The sequence below is a fragment of the Phoca vitulina genome, unplaced genomic scaffold, assembly GCF_004348235.1.
Source record: "Phoca vitulina isolate PV1807 unplaced genomic scaffold, GSC_HSeal_1.0 scaffold3, whole genome shotgun sequence".
In the NCBI taxonomy this organism is placed as follows: domain Eukaryota; kingdom Metazoa; phylum Chordata; class Mammalia; order Carnivora; family Phocidae; genus Phoca; species Phoca vitulina.
This window is the reverse complement of record NW_022589706.1, coordinates 15,124,348-15,147,120: the sequence shown is the minus strand read 5'-3', so window position 1 is coordinate 15,147,120 and position 22,773 is coordinate 15,124,348. Positions and strand designations below refer to the sequence as shown.

General features: G+C 48.6%; 1 protein-coding gene and 1 long non-coding RNA gene across 4 annotated transcripts in view; one reads left to right on the top strand and one right to left on the bottom strand.

Annotated features, from left to right (window-relative positions):
- Positions 1-407: 407 nt before the first annotated feature.
- LOC116629877 lies at positions 408-2,436 on the bottom strand. Its single transcript, XR_004298838.1, has 3 exons — positions 2,156-2,436; positions 1,928-2,024; positions 408-1,823 (listed from the first exon to the last, which is right to left on the bottom strand). It is a non-coding gene; the product is annotated as an uncharacterized LOC116629877 (long non-coding RNA).
- A 642-nt stretch (positions 2,437-3,078) lies between these two features.
- Positions 3,079-22,773, top strand: part of CCDC149 (coiled-coil domain containing 149) — a 102,845-nt gene continuing 83,150 nt past the window's right edge. For 2 of the 3 annotated variants that reach the window (XM_032400110.1, XM_032400109.1), the window contains exon 1: positions 3,079-3,219. In XM_032400110.1, coding sequence (XP_032256001.1) covers positions 3,172-3,219 — 48 coding nt within the window. In that variant the 5' untranslated portion in view covers positions 3,079-3,171. The remainder of the gene's footprint in view (positions 3,220-22,773) is intronic. The other variant, XM_032400108.1, reaches the window with a different exon arrangement.

The window sequence follows — 22,773 nt, the reverse complement described above, 5'->3', positions numbered from 1 at the left end:
AAATTGGGACCCTGGAGAGTGTGTGAAAATAGAGGCAAAGCCAACATTTCAATACTAGTGTCTGGGTGGCAAATTTAAGATAAAGACAAATTTAAGACCATGCCTGGTTTTCCATTGGTCCCGTGCGAATGGACTGTGGGCTGGAGCATTTCATGTACTGTTTTTATCAGACATAAGGACAGTTGGTGAGCAGTTTTAGTTTTTTCTTTGACAGAAGTTCACCACAATATAATTAGCTTTGTTTTTGTCAGCCTGGGCTGCTGCTGAGGTATCTAGAGGCCTTCTGGTATAGGTGCCTAAAAGCTTACACTGCATTTAATTATTATTATTACTCAATGTCAGGCTGCGTAAATGAAAAGAGATAAAAAATCTCTTAAAAAATCTTAAAAAATCGCTTGCAGCTCCATTGCTTTGGTTCGTGATTAAACCACATCTCACAAGCTAAGCAGGTTCGAGCTGGCACTCGAGGCCTGGAACCCTCTAAGGAAAACCCCAGCCAACTACAGAGACCGTGTCAATGGAGTTGAAAGTCTCCCTGCATGCTGCTGTGGGTAGAGGCTTGCCACTCTTCGATTTTCCTCCCCAATTTTATTTTTAAATACCTCAATCACTGGCTGACTGACTGCAGGGAAGAAAAACACATAGGGGAAACAGAGTCACACAGAGGGCTGTCTTAAAGGTACATGGTCTCTCAGGTGAAGATTCCTGGGCTCGCAACTGCTTCCGGATTGTCCTGCCGCCTGGCTCCAGAGCAGCAGGTGAACTGAAAGCCTCAGGTGCACATGGTAACGGGAAGGGCGGGGCTGCTTTTCTACCTGACTGCCCGCCGAGACAGAGGCACAGACCAGGAGGCAGTGGAAGGCAGATGGACCAGATTATGCCTGATCTTCCTGCAGTGTATATCGTCCACAGGTCGGATGAAACCAGATTGTTTGCCAGAGGGCAATATATTGGCAGACAGTACTTTGCTTCGTAGCATGAGACATTGATCAGGCTGTTAGGAACAAGTGTTTGGCACCGAGTTAACCCTAGACGTTCAGCTCAGGGATGAACCTTCTTTCCACCACCTCCTTGGATTAAAAAGAGAATGGATTAGGTGGCCCAGCATGGTCAGAAACCAGAAGCCTTAGGCTGCATTCTAGCCTCTTCTTTCTTCTCTTCCCGCTCGCTAGAACATGACTTTGCAAAACCTCGATGGTAAGGCTTGTGAACCCTCCTGGACAGGGACCATGGTCTGCAATGTTATTGAACATTCCCAGGATGTGTACAGTATTTGTACACAACGGGCACTGAATATATGTGTTACCTGGTAGACTGGCTCTTTCTCATAGCCCGAGCTGTAGAATCTTCTTTAGATGAGGGCCCAGAAGGTCATGATGCCAGGGGTTGTTGCTTGTTAAGGCCTGCCAGGGACAGTTCCGACCAGCCAGGCTCTTTATCAGTGTATCACCATCTGTGTTGGTTATCTGCTGATATATAGCAAACCACCCCAAACCTTAGTGGCTTCAAACATAACAGCCATGTATTTAGCCATGTGATCTGTGGGTCAGCAAATTGGGCAATGCTCAGCTGGGTGGTTCTTCTGCCGGTTTCAGCTGGGCTCATGCATGAACATCTCATCTGTGGGGGTCATTGGCATCACTCACATATGTGGCAGTTGGCTGGTTGTTGGTCGTGAGTCCATCATCCAGCAAGCTATCCTGGGCTTGTTTGTTTGGTAGGGTTCACAGGTTCCCAAGAGCATAAGCAAGGATTAGTCCCCCTGCACATTTGCAACCTTGCACTAGCTAAAGCTAGTTACGTGGCTGAGCCTAGAGTCAAAGCTACAGACAATGGCAGGGAATTATTAACACCATTTTACAGTCTACATGCCGACAAAATGAGGCCAACGATAAAATGCAATATGGCCTTCTTCCAGGTGTGGTACCTCGTGTTCAGGTTTCCAAGATGCTGAAGAGACCCTCTGGGAGCCAGATGTCCTCACCAAGTCTCTGTTTCTCCATTTTTCAGATCTGTTTCCACATCTGATAAATGAAGAGAACACTCATCTCACAGGGTTGATCCAGGATCCACAATGGGCTAAAAATAATAAGTAAATGTTGACAGTGATGCTCCCACAACTGTAAAATGGGTCCACAGCTTCTTCTCAACCTACCTGCTTGTCTTCACAGGTTGGGCTTCTGCAAGACTGGAAAGCTCACCTTGGTGGTGGTCCATGAGAGGATTTTAGGAGACCTGGGAAAACCATCTTGAATATTAATGACTTATTTGTGAAGATTCCCTGCCCTCTGTAATTCTCTTCCGTCTTTCCTCTCAGGAGACAGCCTCAGATTGAAGCCAGCAGGTCTTTAACACCTCCCCTGACAGAGCACGGCATCCCACTCAGAGCTTTTGGTCCTATTTAGAATTCAATATTGTTTTGTTTTCTATTTTATCATTTGCTTTCTATTTATGACAGCTGATAATTTGCGAAATAAATGTAAGTAAACATTACTAGCTTCAAAACCAATGTTAAATATATAATAACGCGTGGTCCCTTCATTCCTGTGACCAACAAACCTACCATGTGCCAGGCCCCGTACCGAACGTTCACTGGGGAACCAAGCCGCTGCCCTCCCCCGGTGGGAAGTGGGTCAGGGGCTGGCTGGATTTGGGGGGGTCACGCAGGTGCCTGTGAAGCGCGCCTCCCGCCAGGGGAGAGCAGGAATCCCGGAGCTAGTAGTGACCAGCATGCTGGGACCCCTCCGGCCCCTTCCCTGCGAGAATCGTGGTGTGTGTGTGCGGGGGGGGGGGGGGGGGGGAGGGGGGGGGGGGGGGGAGCGGGGGGCGGGGGCGGGGTGCGTGGCGGTGCGGGGGGCGGGGGCCCGGGCGGCGCGGGGAGGGCGGCGGGCGGCCAGACTGTGGCTGCGGCCCCGGCCGCCGCGGCTCCTCCTCCCCTTCCCGCGGAGGCGGACGTTGAGTCAACAGCGCGGGCGGCCGCAGGCGGCGGCGGCGGCGGCGGCGGCTCGGAGGTGCCCGGCCCTGTCGGGGCCGCGCGGGGCTCGGGTGGCGGCGACGGCGGCGGCGCGGCGCGGGGAGGCGGAGGCGGTGGAGGAGGCGGAGAAGGAGGCGGTGGAGGAGGCGGAGGAGGGCGGCGTCCATGAAGCCGGCCCGCGCCTGCAGGAGGAGGCCATGAACGGCGACCGGACCGAGAGCGACTGGCAGGGGCTGGTGAGCGAGGTGAGGCCGAGGCGCCGGCCAGGCGGGAAGGGCCGGGCCGAGCGGCCGCCGCAGCCCGGAGCCCGCGGCCCCCCCACCCCCCACCCCGCCCCGGGGTGGCCGAGCGGGGCGGGGACGCGCGGGGGACGCGCTGCCCCCCGCCCCCGCCAGGTGCGCCGTTCCTCCCGCACTTCCCGGGCTAGCCGGGCGCCACTTCGCTCCGCACCATCTGGTACCGGCTTCTGGAGAGGGGCCTTCGTCCCCCACCCCCCCGGCAGGGTTGGGCCCCGGATTGGAGAGCGCAGCGCGGGGATCCGGGAGGAGAGGCGCCAAGCCCCACCTGCTTGTCTGGTCACCGCCGTTCTGGAGCCTCGCGATTGGACGGCGGGTGCTGAAGCGGAAAGGTGGTGCCAGTGGGGGGGGGGGGGGGGGGGGGGGGGAATCCGGGCCCTGGGGTTCCACTCGGGCCAGGTGGAATTACCTGCCGTGGGGGTTCGGGTGGGGGAGTTCGGGGTCCTCCGTAGCCTTCATGCAGTCACTTACTCGTTTCTGTCAACACGTGTATGGCGGGCCTACCCCGTGTCAGGCGGAGAACCTTTTGTCAAAGGCGTGAAAGGCAGGTGCAGAAGTCATCCCATCTGTGGAAGCAGAAAACACCAGTCCTCTCCCCCCTACCAAACTCTTTTGTCACAAACACCCCTGGGGCCCGCTTGTAGTCTCGTAAGCTATTCCCTCTTCAACCCAGCTTGGGCTTTTTGGCCCCGGAGGGGCTGTCCACAGACTTTTCCAGGTGAGAGTGAGGGCCCATGTCCCCCTCTCACAGGTAGGTAGCTGTTCCTGACTTACCACCATATGTGACTAGCCACGTTACCCAGCCATGCTGAGCATCCCCCGGAAATTTTCCATTCTCTCCCTCCTGAGAACCATCCCCTTTGCCCAAGGCCAACTTGGGGCCTCTTGGACTTGACTCCTGTGCACACAATGCAGGTTGTAATGGTTTGCTCTCTTCCTTCCCTTGTGGGATGCTGGAGGGGAAACCCGGCATTGTCTTTCTCCTTTAATCATTTTCTGGGCCTCCAGGTCAGTCTGATAACATTACTAAATGTTCAGTGTGTGTGAAGCATTGTATTTCTGAAGAGGAATAAGATGTCCTAAGTTCTCCCTGGCTTAGTTTGTTTACTCTTGGTCTAGTAGTTGAAAGCTCCTAACTAGACAACATTCTGATACATTGTTTTTGCCCGGGTCTAACTATCAGGCTTTATGTCAAGGGACAGATCCTCTAGAGGACTTTTCTCTTGGCCCTTCAGGACTCACACCCATTAGTCAAGGAGGCTGGAGGTGGATCTTCATAAAAGTCCAGTGCTGGGCTCTGAAATGACACCACTCCAACAAATACTTACCGAATGTCTATTAGCAGCCAGGTACATGGTGCTTGGGATTCAGTGGCAAAGAAGACAGACAACCTCTTCTGCCCTCTAAGAATTTCTGGAGCATAATGCTACAGTTTGAGAGAGTCCCACAGTAGACACAAAGAGAATGCTAAGGAACAGAATGTAAAGGATGGAAAACCAAAGGAAGGACATGCTTAATTGCACTCGAATGTGCCCCTCCGTGGCAGGCTTACCTCCGCCTTGCACTGACCACACTGTATCACAGCCTGACGGTCGCCCCACTAGGACGTGTGTTTTCCTTGGCTTTGTTCCAAGTGCCTACACACTGGGCTCCGTACACAGCAGGTGCCCCCAAAATGCTTATGGAATAAATCAAGGTCCTGGAATGGGTCTTTCAGGAGTTGCCGTGCCTGTTCCAGCTGCATTTCTGCAGGGTAATGCCTTCTTGCCTTCCACAGACATTCATTAAAGGCTTGCTAGCCTCACAGCTAGAGAATTTGAACCCTGGTCTGTCTGACTCCAGAGCTTGGGATCATTAGGCTGTACTTTGTATTTTGATCATTGGTTCATCTGTCTATATCTTTAACTAGACAGCGGCTTCTCCAAGGGAGGGGACCATGTCTTACTCATCTTTGAATCCTCAGCGACTAAATCAGTGTTTTTTAGAGTATGATCTACACATCACCTGCACCAAAGTCATTTGGGGAGCAAAGAGTGCAAAGAGTTACTCTGCGTTTTTGGAAAAAATGCAAGTTTCAGAGTCTCTCCCCAAATCTATTGTGTGCCCACCTCCTCACCATGGATACGTCTAAGTCCTAACCCCTGAGTAGCTATGAATGGGACCTTATTTGGAGATAGGGCCTTTGCAGATGTAATCAAGTTAAAGACCATGAGATGAGATCATTCTGGATTTAGGGGGAGCCCTAAATCTAATGACTGGTGTCCTTATAAAAGAAAGTAAAGGTAGATTTCAGACAGGGATACAAGGGAGAAGGCCATGGGAAGACACACACACAGAGGGAGGCCATATCAATAGAGATCGGAGTTGTACAGCAAAAATCCCAGGATGTCGAGTTTTGCCAGCCGCCACCAGAAGCTGGAAGAGGCATGGACCAGATTCTCCCTCAGAGCCTCCAGAAGGAATCAGTTCTGCTGACACCTTGACTGTGGACATCTGGTCTCCACAGCTGTGAGAGAATAAATTTCTGTTTTAAACCACCCAGTTTGTGGTAACTGGTTATGGCAGCCACAAGAAACTGATACACTCATGGCATGAAAATGCCCAGGAGTGTAGCCTCAAATCTGCTTTTCTGAGAAACTGAGCTGCCCGGGGGATTCCCCTGCCCACTCAAGTTTAGCTGGCTGGGTGTGGACTGGGTCTGGCGTGGAGATGTCTGATACTTAGCCAAGCAGGATTCAAGGAAGAGAGTGGTCAATGGCCCGTGGTGTTTCACAGTGATTTTGGACCCCAGCCGAAGGAACTGGGGAAGATGTCACCAGACATCTGACCTGAGCTGACTGGGCTTTTTGACAGCTCCCATCGGTTTTCTGCGGAAGACCTGGCTTCTGCCTCCCACCCTGGATGCACACTCCATTACCCCTCCTGCCCAGAGCCCTGTGCTTTCTTTCAATCAGTTTGCTTCCTCGGCTTGCCTCTAGGAAGCAGTTTTCATTTAAAATGATCCTACAGAGATCAGTTTTATTTTCATATTTTTAGTATAACAAGCTGAAATTACAGCCTCCTCTCAGGCCCTGAAGTCAACACGGCCATGCATGTGAAAAAGCATGGCTGGTGTGCTATTTTGGAAATTAAATGTCTGGGGAGGGGGAAATGTTCTTCTTAACACCACCTGAGGTGATCTTTCAAAATCAGGGAGAAATCTGGAACTGCAGCCGTGCAGACAATCAATAACTTTCTATTTTTAAAATAAAAATGCTAGCCACTTCTCAGCCTACTGCCCTGTGATAAACCATGCCGAGTTCAATTTCACTATTTTCACTATTTGAGTGTTGGTTAATTAATTAGATAGCAATCAGTCTCATATTCCTTGAGCGTGTCATATAACCCTGGGCCTCTGCCCAGAGTGGAGCCACTGACATTTGAAAGAGAGAAATTGAAGAGACATATAGTCGGCCCTGTGGTTAATGGCACAGCTTTGGGTCTCGGTTGTCGACTCAAATCTAGGGTTAAATCTTGGCTTCCTCTTTCTGGGTGCAAATGATCAAAAACCCAACCCAAAGTGGTTCAGCTCAGGGAATTAATTGGCTGGTGTTGTGGGTTGAATTGTGCTCCCCAAAAACATGTTCAAATCATAACCCCCACCCCACAGCTGCGAACGTAGCCTTATTTGGAAATAGAATCTTTGAAGACGTAATCAAGTTAAGGTGAGGTCATTAGAGTGGGCTCCTAATCCAATGAGGAGAGGAAAATTTGGATATAGAGACGCACAGAGGGAAGGCAATGTGAAGTTATAGAAGAAAGAAGGCCGTGTGATCAGTTATGCAGCTAACAGGAGTGCCCGAGATTGCTGGCAACTACCAGAAGCTAGGAAGAGGCAAGGAACAGTCCTCCCCTAGAGCATTATTAGGGAGCATGGCCCTGCTGACACCTTAATTTTGGACTTCTAACCCCCAGGAGTATCAGAGAGTTCATTTCTCTTGTTTCAAGCCACCTGGTTTATGGCAATTTGTTACAAGCAGCTCTAGCAAACCAGTACACCTGGCCTGACTACTGATTCCCAGGTAGGGTGGTTTTGGGCACAGCTGGATTCCCTACTCACACGGACGCTTGGGTCTCCTTGCTGTTTGTCTTCAGCCTCAGCCTCCCATACATTCAAGTTCAGAGCAGAAAACAGAAGCTCTTATGTAGTACATTCCATAAAACCACAGGAATCACTCCCCGTGAACCCACTCAGATCACTGGCCTGCCCTGGAACGAAACTGCTCAGGAGCGTGGTGATCTGACGGTCTTAGGCCCTGCCCCGGAGGCCACATGGCCCGAGAGCAGGTCAGGGCCCTGGGGGCTGTTTGCCAGAAGCAGAATGGACTTGAAAGAATCACCTCACTGTGCAATTTCTCTGAGCCTCGTTTTTTCCTCATCTTCAATAGAGTAATAAAGTGGCCCCTCGTAGGTGCTGTGAGGCTCAAAGGAAGTAGTGCTGGTTAGTGCTTTGTCCTCTGCCAGGCAAATGGTCTGTGAACATTAGTACAGTGACCATGAACCTCAGGACGGAAACTTGGATATTCACAAAATGAAAACTTCTGTATTTTGCTACAACACCTGAATTTTGGTTACGGGTTCCCATTGTAAGGGTGGTGGAAGGATAATTTGGAGTGCAGTCATGCCTCTCTCCCTTTCCCTGAGCTTGTATTTACATCCCAGGGGGCTCCAGCAGGACTCTGCCATTGGCAGGGGTGATGGGGGGGGGCACGCATCTGGTGCCTGGCCACAGTCTCCTCATTTCAGGCTAGTATCTGGTCAGAGGTCACTGTTGTGTCCCTCCTTGTCCCCCTCTTATGCTACTCATGTCCATGTAGTGCTCAGTCACTGCTCTGAGCATAGGGGACTTCACTCTCTGGCCCAGGCTAGGGGACAGGCATTCCTATCCTGCCACCCCCGAATCACTCCTCAGCTGAGGGAAACTTGTGGAAACTGTTGTGCACTTGTCTGTGTAGATGTATCACATGACACCAGGCTGGGTCCAAGACCCGTGGGATTATTTCCTACTTCCTCAGAAAGAAGGGTAGATTGGTAGGGTCAAGTTTAAGCCACGATAACAAAGATACCTACCCTCAAAATATATCATTCTAATAAGGTAGATATGTAGGTCTCATGCATGTTACAGTGTGGTGGTCCAGCTGGGGAGGGTGGCCCTGCTCCACAAGGCATTTAAGAACCCGGATTTTGGGGCACCTTCTTACTCCAGTGTGTCTTGGGGATGGTCCTCAACTGTATGTGAAAGCTGGTTGCTACCATGTTTTTGCCCCAGCCCATGAGAATGGAGAAAAAGAGGGCAGGGGGAGTCCAGGGCAAGGGGCTTTTCTTTAATGAGGGATGACTTCTGCTCACATCCCCTTGGTCTGAGCGTAGTCATGTGGCCGCACCTTGCTGTAAGAGAGGCTAGGGAATATAATCATTAGCAGGATGTGCCCAGCTTAAATTTGGGAGGGTTCTTCTTATCACCACCTGAGACGATTTTTCCAAATTTGGGAGATTCAAAAGTAAGAAGGGTACATAGGACATGAAAAATACAACCATAAAAGGAAAAAAGGATAAATTGGACTTTATCAAAATTTAAAACTTCGGCTCTGAAAAACTCCATTAAGGAAATGAAAAGATAAGCCATAGGCTGGGAGAAAATTTGTGCAGAGCACGTATCTCATACCTAGAATATAGAAAGAACTCTCACAACTCAATAATAAGAAAACAGGCAACCTAATTTTTAAAATGGCAAAAGAGTTCAATAGACACTGCCCTCGAGAGATTTGGATGGAAAACAAGCACATGAACAGATACTCCACATCATCCATCCTTAGATAAATGTAAGTTAAAACCACAGTAAGATCCCCCCGACACGCCTATTAGAATGGAAGAACAAACAAATAAAAAATGAGTGAACCAAGTGCTGACAAGGATGCAGAACAGCCGGAAACCCCATGCATCACTGGAGGAATAGGACATGAAAAAAGTTTCGCAATTTCTCATCAAATCTCAATATACACTTAACCGAACAACCCAGCAATCCTACCCCTAGTTTACCCCAGAGAAACGAAGACATGTGTTGACGTCAAAACCTGTATGTGAATGTTTATAGAGTTTTCTTGATAGTTGCTGAGAATGGAAACAGTCCCAAGGTCTGTGAACTGATGAGCAGGTAAACTGCTGCACATCCGTGTAACAGAATCGTGCTCAGCATTAAGATGGAACAGATCACTGATCCATGCAAAAACATGAATGAATCTTTAAAACATTTGGTACACCTGAAGCTAATGTAACACTGTGTGCCAACTATACTAAAAAAAAAAAAAAATTGGCAAGTGAAAGAAACCAGAGGCTCAAGCCAAGCGTACCTACTGTAAGATGCCATTTATATGAAATTTTTGGGGAGGCACAGCTAAAACGGCAGGAAGCAGATTGGTGGTTGCCAGAGCCTGAGAGTGGGGTGAGCAGATTGCAGAGGGACATGAAGGAACTTTCTGGAGTGATGGACGTATTCTATGCCTCGATTGAGCTGATACGTGTGCTAAAATTCATAGAGCTGCACACCCAAAAAAGAGGAATCTTTCTCTGTGTGAATTATGTCTCCATAAAACTATTTTTAAAGGGGAGAGATGGATAGTCAAGATCACCATCTCTCTAGAGAGCTTTACTCCTTACCTCTCCAGGACCCCACCTCATCGGGTTTCCATCAAGACTAGTCATGCTCCCACCCCTGTCCCCTGGTTCTCACTCTGCTCTCCCCACGCAGGCTGATTAGGCAGAGCTCTGTGTTCATTCTTAGAGACTCCCTGATAACCAAGCTCTCCTTCCTTGCACTCTGATTCTGTCCTTTCCTTAACTTTGGAGATCTTTCTAGTTTTTTGGGGGGCTTTGGGAGAGAAAGCTCCTGGGGAGACTATTCTATGCCCTGATGTCTTAAGGATCAAACTTTCAACACTGAAAAGCCAATCACTTTGTTACCTGTGTTTTGCTGGGTGCTCCCTTCCTGGGAACACGAAGGCAGGATGTTGGCTTCTTAAAAAGGGAGGGGAGAGGGATATGTAGTGAGAAACGGGGTAGGGGTTATAGGAAATGGAGGCAAGGTGGGTAGATAGGACATCAGTTAATATTTCAAGGGTATTATTCATATTAATAATATTATTATTAAATGAAAAAGCAGTGCCCAATTGTGAGCACATATATAGATGGTTGGTAAGGCTTGAGAAGTGGGAAAAAGCTTCTCAGAGGCAGTGGAACTTGAACTGGGGTCCCTCCCCTTTGGTTGAAGAGGACATAGATGATCATGACGGGAAGCAGGCATAAGCCCTGGGCTGGTGGTTGACTTTTGAGGAAATGCTTCTGATAAAGGCTGTTACTAGTGGGTTGGGGTATAGCAGACATTAAGCCTGGACTAGCCGGGGTAGACCAGATGGTGAACAACTTCAAAAGCAAGACAGAGGGTGTGCTCTAATGTAGCTGGTAATAGAGAGGCACCGCGTGCTTTTTTAGATGGAGTACAAGTTGATGAAAATATTTGGAATTAGATTTGTTTCCACTGAACTCAGTGATCGGGGAACCTCTTACATCTACGACGCACCGTGCCAGGCACTGGGGATGTACAGGCAAATTTGGTAACTTTGCCAGGAATCAGGAAGAGACAAGACGAGAGACCAGTAATCTAGTCTTTTCTGTCACCACCAACATTCCCGATTATTCCTTTTGCACCTAAGTCATACCACTAATCATATAGTTTTCTAACTCGTAACTTGTTTATCTCTCCACTGAACCCAAAAGATCTTGAACCCCTTGAGAGTAGTGACCATGTGTTATTAATTTGTGGCCTTAGCTCTTTGCACTATATTTTGCCCTTTGTAGGTATTAATTGTAGAATATATGAATTTGGATGTTTGAATAAATAAAGTGATAAGGAGCGTGGCGTCAGTAGGAATAGAGGTAAAAGGATGGCTATGAAGAAGATTTTTTTAAAAAAGACCCCGACAGGATTTCGTAGTCAGCTGTATTGGGAAGATGAAATTGAAGGAGTCCGAGATGACCTTTGAGAGTTGGTGACGCTGGGTGTGATAGAGGGTTGGGGGTGGCTAAGTCTGGTGAGAAGAGATGAGTTCCATTTAGAACTCTGCATTGTTCAGAGTTTCCTGGGAGTACTTGAACTCTTGCAAGGCAAGCTTCGTGCTTACTGGGAACATTTTGGATGAGCAGCTATCTTCCTAGTGGCAGGCTAATTTCAGAGTAAGTTTATTAAAATTAGCATGTGGGGGAAAGTGAGCACAACTGCTATTTTTAACTAATAGGATTCATGTTCTCTCCTGTGCAGGGAAATTCGCATATGTGCTTCTAAAATTGACAATTTCTACTCTTATTATGTTAAAAAATTAATTTAGTGGCTTTCACATTGAATAAAATACATTGGCTGAAGATTCGAAGAGGACTTTGCTAGTCCCTGAATGAAAATGACCAGAGTGAATGACATTTCTCACTCACCGCCTGGTTTTCCACTAATCAAACCACACTGGGGCTTTGGGTGCCTCACAGCAGAGGGCCTTGCTTAGTGGAGAGTCTGCATCTCTCTCTGGCCCATCAGGTAACATGGCGCCAGTGGGAGGGGATACCTGGTTCCCAAGGAACACAAACCTTTGGTTGGTTTTTTTATTTTGAAGTCTTCCCATTTTCAATTTTTATGTAAGTTTGCTAAATAGTCTACTCTGTTTCCATTGCCTTATGCTGTTTTATTGTAACAAACATTTATGTGCAGGGTATCAGCTCTTCTTCAAGCCAGCCTATCCCGCATCAACTATCAACAACCTGTTTTGCCACCTTAAAAGGAAAAGCACTTTTCACTAGGTCTTCTTACTCAGAAGCCTTCTATGGCCCCCATTACCTGGTATTCAAAGACCTCCCTCAAACTAGCCCTGACCTTTCTAGCTTTATATCTCATTGCCCCCCTCAGAAATTGGCTGCCCCAGACAATCTGATTAGTGATGCATTCTGGCTTTTACCTCACTCTCACATCCTGATCTCATCTGGGTGGGCCTTTGACTTCTTCCCACAGCCTTTACTAGTCCTTCTGGGTGGAACAGAAGTCCACATCCATCATAAAATCATCCATGACCACCCAAGCTTGAAGTGAGGTCTTCGACCTGTTGCTTTATGTAGTTCATGTTCCAAGCCACGCATCCAGCACGAAAATGCTCCCAGAGAAAGGAAGGGACCTTCTCTGTGTGTGGATTTTCACTCCTACACCAGTGAGCTCCTAAGAGAAGGGATCGTGACGGCCTGTGTTGGGTAGGAGATAGGAATGAGTTTCATGCTATGACTTAAGAGGAGCAGGAACTGAGTGAGGACACTGAATAATACCCGAGAACCAACCTAGTTCTGGCCATAGATAGGGCCTCTACTTCGATTTCACATCCTCACTTACGGAAAGTAACTCATCCACGTTCCTGCCTACTTCTAGCTTTATTAAATGGCTGACACACAGGTAGAGTGTTAGTGACATTAGGATGGATCTGTTGCTGCGTTAGGTTGGTTGGTTGGTATGATGGAGGAGTAAAGGACAGCCAGGAATATTAAAATGGGACGGGACAGCAAGGGAGAAGGTCAGCATTCAACACACCAGACGCAGATTGAGAACTACTGTGTGCAGTGCCTTGGACATGAGACAGTTGCTCTTGAGGGGTTTGTAGTCTAGTGGTGATAGAGAATGGGGATAGGCCACTACCCTGTGACATACATTTTGGTAAGTGCTCTGCTGGTCAAGGGGAAGTTAATTTAGATTGGGGGATTGAGGAAGGTTCTTGGACCTGGAAGGTTGGGCAAGATTTGAGCAAGTAGAAGTATAAAGGAAGGGTGTTCTAGGCAGAAGGAACAGAAATAGCAAAGGTGCAGAGGTGGCAAATGCAAGACTTATTTGGGAATTAATAGAGTCTGGTCTCTGGTTGGCAATGCATAGTGGGGCTTGGGGTGGTAGTTGTTAGGCAGACCTTGAATGCCCATTGGCTTTCTAGAGAGTGCTAGGGTCCCGAGTGTGGCCTTTACTCCGGAGGTGACTGATGGCATGATTATACCCTTTGAGCAGGGAGGAAATTACCTGGATGCATTGGGAAGGTATGTAAGCGGTAGGGATGAGGATTGAGCCGGACACAGGAGCCCACCTGTACCTCTTCCTCTGTCCCCTTGCTTTCATCACTCTCAGCCCACCCGCGTCTGCCTTCCACCTCTTCTTTACTCCTGCAAATGCTCTTGCCCAGGCCGTCCAGGACCAGCCTCCTCTTTGCCATATGCAGTGGTCTGTCTTCAGGCTTCAGCCTTTGTGGTCCTGAGCATGCAGCCTCTGACACTCCACCCTTTTTTCCCTACACGCTGGGCTTCTACATCCCTCCATGTGGCCGCTGGACCTGTCTCCGGGCACCTCACACTCTCTGTGCCCTAACCTGAATTCCTCCTCCCTCTGCCTTCCGCCGTTCCTATGTCTCTTCCCTCCTTCCCTCCCGGCTCAATTAATGACGTCACTACAGAGTCTGTGATTCTTCCTCCCAGCGGAACCCAATCCAATTATTAATGAAGGCCCCTATTCTCTGCTCAGGGACGAGTCTTTAATCAGGGCTCTGGGTCACCACTCCCACCATCCCACCATGGCCCACGTTCTTATCCACTCTCCCCAGACTATCTACCACATCCTGTAAGGTCTTTCTTCCATGTCCGGCTGTCCAGCGGGAGTTGTCCTTATAAGCACTGAAATGATTTACCAGTCCTTTGCCTCAAGCTCTTGGATGGCCTTCCGGGGCCTGCGGAGTGAAAACCCAGGCCCTCTAGGGGCCCTACTCCCTCCTCATCGCCAGCAAATCCCCGTCTGCCGACCACTTCCCCACTCTCCACAGAACTCCTGACTGACACCAAATCATTCCATGCCCTGAGGCATCTCCAGGCCTTTGCTTGCGTCCAAGGTGACCTCCTATGCATACTTTGAGGCCCAGGTCAAATGTCACATCCTCTACTTAAGTTTCTTACCTCTCCTGGGCCTGGTGTATTTTACTTGGGAAGTGGATAGTATATTTGAGTTGGGAAGATGGTGTGGGAGATTGTTGGCAGCATGGCAAGGCAAGGTAATGGGGTTCCTGAGGATGGGGACCCTCAGAGACGTGGGTGGCCAACAATATCGAGTACAATTCCAGGCATGTGAGACTTAGCAGGGACTCAGGGAAGGAAGGAGAGAAGGGAGGAAGGAAACAGTCGATGTTGCCATTTCTGATACTCGCTGTGAGGCCAGCCCTGCTCAGCTGCTGCTGTGCACCCCCTTCCAGCCACTCGCCCAGACCGATCATGGCCCTGAGACCCTGCGAGTGTGTGTCCACATGGCCCCAGCCCATGGCCGGTGTCCTGGCCAGCTGCCGGGCTCAGGCTGCGGTGCGTGACGGAAGTCATCAAGCTCCACCCAATCTCATGACTTCTCCAAGGCCTCGGTTTCTCTGGACTTCATACAATGAGGATAACATTATCTGTCTTGTGTCTCTCACCTAAGATGGGGATAAAGTGAGGTGAGATATATGGAAGTGTGTTTTAAAGTCCCCAGCCCTCTCTGGCCGAGGTGGCGGTCCAGTCCTTGCCTGGGCTTTAGGAAAACCCTTCCCAGGGCCCTGGAGATGCTCCTGCAGAGAGAGGTGATGTGTCAGCTGCTGGTTGTCAACACGACGCCATTGAAAATCCATGTCGCTGGGGTGCATGTGGACGTACCTGCCTGCTCAGCCATGTGCAGACCCCACGACCAAGGCAGGATTGGAGGTGGCAAGGATGGAACTCCCTTCTTTCTAACCAGTTCCAACTGGCTTTGTAATTAGCTGCAGTCCGGTGAGGGCTGTCGGGGTCAGTCTGCCACCTTTCCTTCTTTCCTGGCAGTCTCCAGCTTTGCCAGACCTTCCAGCACCTGGGCAGGTTACTCATTCCGTTCCTGGGGGGGTTGCTCAGTCCATTCCTGGGTGCCTTCCATCTCCCTGGCCTCTTCCGCGCTCCTCTCACTCGCCCTCCGGCCTCGCATCCTTCCTGCTCTCCCTCAGTCCAGCCTCACGCTCCTACCCCCTTCTGGTCTTCAGAGCCGTCTGATGACAACTCTCCTTCCCTCATTTCTTTGGTGCTGAAGAAGCCTGTTTGCGAGCTGACTTCCGTGCTCAGGACACAGCTCTCTTACACAAAGAGCTAGCAGCAGCCTCCTCCCTAGAGGAGGTGCGTCCTCATCAGCCCTCCTGCCTCCTGCATCCCCGTCTACCTTTCCACCCTCCCCTCTGCCTGGTTGAGCGCCTGGAAGCCAGACTGGGCTTCTGACCCTTCCTTGCTCGAAAGCCTCCATAGCTCCAGCTGGCCCTCACTTTGGCCCAGACTCCACTGTCATTTAAGGCCTTTCTTACCTTCATCCAAAGCAAATGTTCCAGCCTCTTCTGTTTCTCCATTTCACGTGTCCCGGGCTCCTGTTACATAGAACCACACCGGGTCTCTGCCAGGAGCCCACGTTTCCACACACCCACAGTTTGCTCGGGCTGGGCCCTCTGGCAGGAACTCTGGTCCTCTTGCTTCTTCTCACTCCTCTTCCGAGGCTCAGTGGTAACCACCGTAACCTCCAACTGGAAGGTCTTCGGCCTTCTGCGATCCTGCAGCGTCCAGGTGCCCCTCTGTGACCAGCGTCTCCCTGGCCGCCCTAGGCGGGAGTGATTTACGTACGTGCCTTGTCTCCGGCCTGGAGTTACTCAGAGTAGGAACGGGCTGATGCAGTTTTGAATCTGCCATTGTGCCCAGCACGACGTCCTGCTCATTGTAGACAAATCTGAAAGAGATGACAAACCTCTCGGGTTCTCCGTGAATACCTGAATTGAAAAGCTCCTGAATTAAAACAAGGACATTTCATTTTTTGTTTGTCAGAACAACATTCTCATTTGTTTCTTTCCCCAAAGCTCCCTTTTATCCGTTTGATCTCACACACCTTCTGACTTTCAAAATACAGATTGTGATCTTTTAAAGGTAGTAAGTCAAATCTCCTCTTAATAAGCTCCAAGGGATTTATGAATTCACTACAAGTCATTTCCTCCCTCCCCCTCTCCCTCTCAGCTGCCCCTTCTTTCTCTTCTTTTCTCCCAAACTGAAATTTTATTGTATCAGATATATTGCTTGAAAAGAGTCAGGCAGAAGCCGCGGGTGGGAAATCATTCGGTTCTAAAGAGCTACTTTCTGTAATGGGCTCTGACCTGTATTATAGCATGTCTGAACACTCACCAGTCTCTGCCTCTGCTCTGGACTAGACGTGAAGCTCGCTGCAAGGTTGTTTGCTCCCACAGGTCTTTCATGCAAAGAAGTTATGCAATTTCTTTGGTCCCTGTGGTCACGGTCTCATCATGAGAAATAATTGCTAAAAACAGTACCTTATATCTGTCTGCCTTCCACTGATATTAAAGAGGATGAACGCAGCCTCAGGCACTTTGCTAAAAGTTGGGGTGCAGAAGGCTACAGGGTGTTGTCACCTTCCTCTCCATTCCCTTATCCTTGTAACCGCCTTGTCAGTTGGAATGAGTAGGGGGTAGTGTCCTTTTATAAATGAAGAAACAGAAACTCAGAGTCCTTATTGATGGTCACTCGGCAAGAAACGAGTGTGTGGAGGCAGGCCTCTTAACTTCAAGTCAGATGTTTTTCCCACCCGAGGGCTTGGGTTCGTACCCTCTGCACACTCACACCAGCTGACCTAGAGCAAAGCCCCAGGAACTGGAGCTGAGATAGAGACTTCTGGGTCATTCCAGATCCCTGCCCAGACTTCAGTAGAGGCTGGAAGTTGAGCAAAAGGGGTGTCAGGGACACCTGCAGATGTGACCATAACTGAAGGACAGGATGCCACCTCTGCTGCGTAGACTGAAGACAGGTGCGCCAGGCGACCCAGTCCTGTCTGAGCAGAGGCTCCGTGGAAGTATGAGACTCTAATAAGGCCAAGGAGCCATCCGCCCACTCCCTGCCTACTTGACCCCATCACAGAGAGTTCCTCAGGCAGCAGTGGGGGCCCTGCCCTCGCCAGCCTGCATCTGTGAATGAAGAAGAAAGGGCCGGTGGGGAAGACAAGTGAGTGGCTGAAGGTATTACCTACAGATGGTCAGACTTTGTGTCAAGATGGATTTAACTTTAAATATCTGAGTAGATTGCTGTGTTCCCTAAATTTAGAAAATACAGGGATGTTTAAAAGAAAATAACTGTAATTCCAATACCCAGAGCTGATTGCTGTTAATATTTTAGTGTATAATCTCTCAGGTATTTTTCCATGCCTGCCTGCCTTTCTTCTTCCCTCCCTCCCTTCCTCCCTCCCCCCTCTTTCCTTCCTTCCTTCCTTTCTTTTTCTTTCTTTCTTTCTTTCTTTCTTTCTTTCTTTCTTTCTTTCTGAGCAGGGGGAGGGGCAGAGGGAGGGAGAATCTCAAGCAGACTCCACATTGAGCCTGGAGCCCAACATGGGGCTCCATCCCAGGACCCTGAGATCATGACCTGAACCAAAACCAAGAGTCGGACGCTTAACTGACTGAGCCACCCAGGCGCCCTCCATGTCTTTATTTCTAAAAATGAGTTTATATCATAGGCTGCTTTATTTTTTTCATTTGTATTGAGGCTAACACACATACAGTGAATGCACACAGTGAATGCTCAATGCCTGTTTGCATGTGCATGCACCTGTCTAACCACCACCTAGGTCAAGATCTAGAACATTCCCAGCTCTCCAGAAGGCTCCGTATGCCTTTCCCAGTCAACACAACCCACCACCCACCGTAACCATTATTTTGAATTCTGTCACTGGATGCTCTTTTTATAAACTTGTTCTTTTTCCTACTCAGCAATAAGTAGTGACTAGTTTCCATGTCCTTCACTCATCAGCACCATCAACATCAGTCTATGGCAGCATGAGATTACACTGTATTGACAAACCGTATGCTTGCTGGACTTTGAAGCTATATCTTAGAACTTCTTACTGCATTGTTTCCCACTATCAGAATGCTCAGCTGTCTGACATCAGGGTTCTCTTAGGCTCTAGAACAGGCTGCCGGGGCAGTGACTTCGAGATTTTCCTGTGGTTTTTTGCAAGGCCAGTTTATGCCTTCCCTGGCTCACTTAGTTTCTTTGAATACTCATGAATTATGCTGAATGTCCTAATAACCACCCCTGTGCATCGGCAAGGATGTCTCGCATCCTACCATGTGGTGTGTAAACATCTGTGTGGGAGAGCAAATTCTAGGGTGTTCGTTCATCCCATTCCTCAACTCCTTCTTAAAAATTCAGTTTTAAAAGAGGAGAGGAATTCATTGGACAATTTAAACACCTGGGTTTAGAGAGAGGTCCTTTTCTGATTACAGGATTGCTTGGTGAATGAGGAAAACAGTTGTTTTGATTACTGGAAACAGTCATGAGGATTCATGAGAAAAATGCCCACGCTCCCCCCAGAAACAGTCTCCAGCCCAGTGCTGACCAGTCCTGTTTTGATCATGTAGGCATTAACCATGCACATTTGGGGACCTTCCTGGCTTTCACCCTCTCCCAGTTTGGTTTTCGATTATTTTACTACCACTGTTACGACGAACACCGCAGTGATGGTTACTACTCTCTCAGTATCTTCAGTATGACTAACAGCAGTAGTTATTCGTCCATTGTTTCCATTTATTAAGCCCTTGCCATGTGCCAGGCGGATAAGGTTTGGTCCAGGCACATGTTGGAAGGAGAAAGGACACAGTTATTGGGCACTATTTAATGTGCCCACACTTCCTATATGCATTTTATTTATTCCTCCCAACCCCCTTGAGAGGCAACTAGGGTTACCACCATTTCACCTGCTGTGATCAGTATGGCTAAGAGTTGATGAGTAAGCATACAGGAATATGCTGGTAATGCAAGAGCTGGGATCTGAACCCAGGTTCTTTTGACCCCAAAGTCTGTGTTTTCCCCACTCGACACAGCCTCACCAAATGAGTGAGTGAGAGAGCGACCAAACAAAGCGCTATAGTGTTGTGCTCGTGTTTAGCAGGTATGTAGTTTGAATTATCAAGCTGAAAGGGAAGGATTCTTTAATTTAAACCCTGTCCAAACCTCGGTGTGGTATTTCTATGCTTTTGTGTCGTGGATAGCCAGTGACAGCGGCCAGTAGTAACATAGGGCTCTACTGTGAACTCAGTTATGTATCTTCCTCAGTATCAGTTGTTTGGCCATGTTGGCATATTATTTGGGATTAATTTTAAGGTAATACCAGAAACAGCAGTGGTTTAGATAAGATAGAGTTATCTGTATTTCTCCCTCAAGTACAGTGAATTTAGAGGAAGGCCGTCTAGGGCTGATATGGCAGCTTACGGTTTGTCTGGGACCCAGGCACCTGCTGTTTCTCTCATCTACCATTCCAAGAGCGGGGCTTTCCATTTTGGGACCAATATTTTGCAGGAGGAAGAAAACACGAAGAAGAGTGGGCTCCTTCCTTTAAGAAGACTTCCCAGGAGTCCCAGGACACTTCTGCTTCCATGTCATTGGCCAACACTTTCATATGGACGTAGGGGATATAGTAATACCTACCTCACAGGGCCTCATTGTGAATGTGTGTGAAGTGCCCAGAACGGTACCTGGCATACGGTGAGTGGTGGAGGAGAGTCTGCCATCAGTGTTTTGTCTGACGCATCCATGGTCATATGTGGGATCTAGGCCCGTCAGGCCTGGTAGGTCTTTCCCAAGGACTTGTTTTAACTACTTCGGTCTTTGCACCCTCCCACATGGTATGGACAGGAACAGTCCTAATGATAGCCATGAACATGATGCTTATGGATGATGATAATGATGATGATGATGATGGTAAAGATAACTTCTCAGTAAATGCCAGCTACATGCCAGTTACTGGACTAAATGCCTTGTTCATTCATTATCTCTTTTAACCTCACAAACCCTATGAAGTAGATACTATCATGGTCCCCATTTTACAAATAAGGTGTCTTTGGCTCAGCAAGAGGTGGATTAACTTGCTCAAGGTCATTCAGCTAGAACTGGCAGGGCAGAGACTGGAATCCAGGAAAGTCTGATCTCCCTGCACCCCAGGGCTCAGGGTCTTACTCGGGATATCCACTGCCATCCATATCCTTTTAGGTCTCTCTGCCTCTGAAATTTCATCTCCTTTTGGAGTGGTCACCTGGCCATATATTTAGTCCGTCCTTTTGACAGTGCTCTCTGTAGTGACCCTGGTTGTCAGTGAATATCCCTACTGAAGGAGAAATGCCCAAACCTAGACACTACCTGCATCAGTGATGTCTTCTCCAAGGAATTCTTTTCAAGTGTCAGGCCTTGCGTCTGTGCTTGCAGAAGACTAAACTGGAACAACCCATCTTACTGTCACTTAAATGTTCTTCTGATGACCCGTGATGGTAGGGGACAAATGGCCGGTCAAGGGAAATAAGAAAATGATCCCCAATATTGGCTGGTGGCTTGTTGGTGATGTGGAGCCAATGAGGATTTTGCCTCCCTCCCTGGAAGCCATAATAAATTCAGATCACCCACAGGAGCCCTTTGCTAGCATAATCGACCCATCTGCACAATCACCAGCTAGAGAAACAGACGTGGACGGAGCCCTCGCCTTGAGAAGTGTTTACAATTTAGTCCGTCCTCTGAAAGCTCCTGTGGTTTGAATCACCGGGATCGCACATCCTCCATGTTCCAGAATGCCTCTCCACCCAATTTGCTGCTGTGGGGCTGTGTTCTGAACTGACGGTTCTTGTTGAGGGAAATTTCCCACTCATCAGTGCTACCCGGAGCTGGTGGGAAGAGAGTGATAGCAAGTGCAGGAGCAAATGAGCGGTGCTCAGAAGAATCTGAGCTAGGCGCAGAGAGAGGGCAGAACCGGCTCGCAGCCGCAAGCTTCGGCTGCAGACACCTTCATCCTGTTGGCAGAAATGCGGGCCCAAGTGACCCCTTGAATGATGACTCCGTGGTTCTCACACAGAGAGAACTGCTGGGGGAGCTGTGATGATCGTGACTGGTTGGCGTCTTGGCAGATGGTGGTATGAGTTCTATTTACTTGGATAATTAAAATGGTGATGGATTTGCATGTCTGATTTCAAGATCTCTAGTCTGCAGATGACTGCCTTTTGGAGCAGACAGGGATGGAACCCCTCCTTGCTTTGGAGTATCTGCACTTGACTCAAGTATTGGAGGGATGGGAGCCAGGGAATATTCCCACAAATGCTCCGTCTTGAGTTGAATCTTCATCTTGAGCACTCTGACCCTCTTATGGAACCATTCATCCCAGCAGGGAGATGATATTTTTCAGAAAGGCAAGGTCTGCTGACAAACTTAGGAATCAAGATGATTTTCTTTCTTTGAATAAGAGAGATGAAGTTCTTTGGGTTATTGTGATTATTAATAAGATTGGTACCTTTAGAATTTATTGAGTGCTTTTTAAATTTTTTTTATTTTTATTTTTAAAAATGTTTTATTTTTAGAGAGAGAGAGCATGCAAACATGGGGCTGGGGGAGGGACAGAGAAAGAGGGAGAGAATCCAAAGTAGACTCCATACCTAGTGTGGAGCCCAACGCAGGGTTTGATCTCACGACCCTGAGATCATGACCTGAGCCGAAATAAAAGTTGGATGCTTAACCAATTGAGCCACCCAGGTGCCCCTCGAGTGCTTTTTTTAAACATGCATTGTCTTACAGAATCCATGTGATTCTTCTCTGAGGGAGGCATGGGGCACTGTGGCAGGAGGGGCGTGGGACAGGCCTGGGTTTAAATCCCACCATTGCGACTTAGAAGTTGGGTGACCTTTTCTTAATCTCCCAGAGCCTCAGTTTCTTCATCTGTAGAAGGGGATAATGTCTACATTTTGAGGTTGTCGTAAGGATTAATGATTTATATGTGCAAAATGCTGAATCACCTTCGGGCACAGAGTAGACCTCAAGATGGTGATGGTCATTCACACAGCACTTTTAAAGAGGAAACTGAAGCACAGAGCGCAGGTGAGTGGCTTCCCACGGCCAGTCGTTGGTGATGGCCGTGAGAACCACATCATTTCACTCTAAATCCCATGTGCTATGTTGTGTCTATTCATGTTCCCTTTGTCTCTGTGCCTCCCAAATTCCCCTTTGTTAAAGTATAGTCCTGGAATCAACTGTAGTCTTCCAAATGCCATCCCTTGAGCCTCGTTTATCAAGTGGAGGTGCAGCTAGAGGTCCCCTCTGCCTCACGGTGTTTGGGGGCAGATCTGAGAAGTTAGGAGCAGGTAGATAGACAGCAGCCACTGTGGCTCATCAGTAGGAAGGGTTTAGGGTTTTGGGTTTTTTTTTTATGATTTCTTTTTGATACTAGGGGAAGATGAGCCACAGCAATGTTATAGCTTTTAAAGACCATTTGACCAAAATGTTGCCCATGTTTTGCTGGCTTTTTATTGCTGCCCAGCCCACAAGAAAAGCTTTCTGCAACTGAATTGAATTATT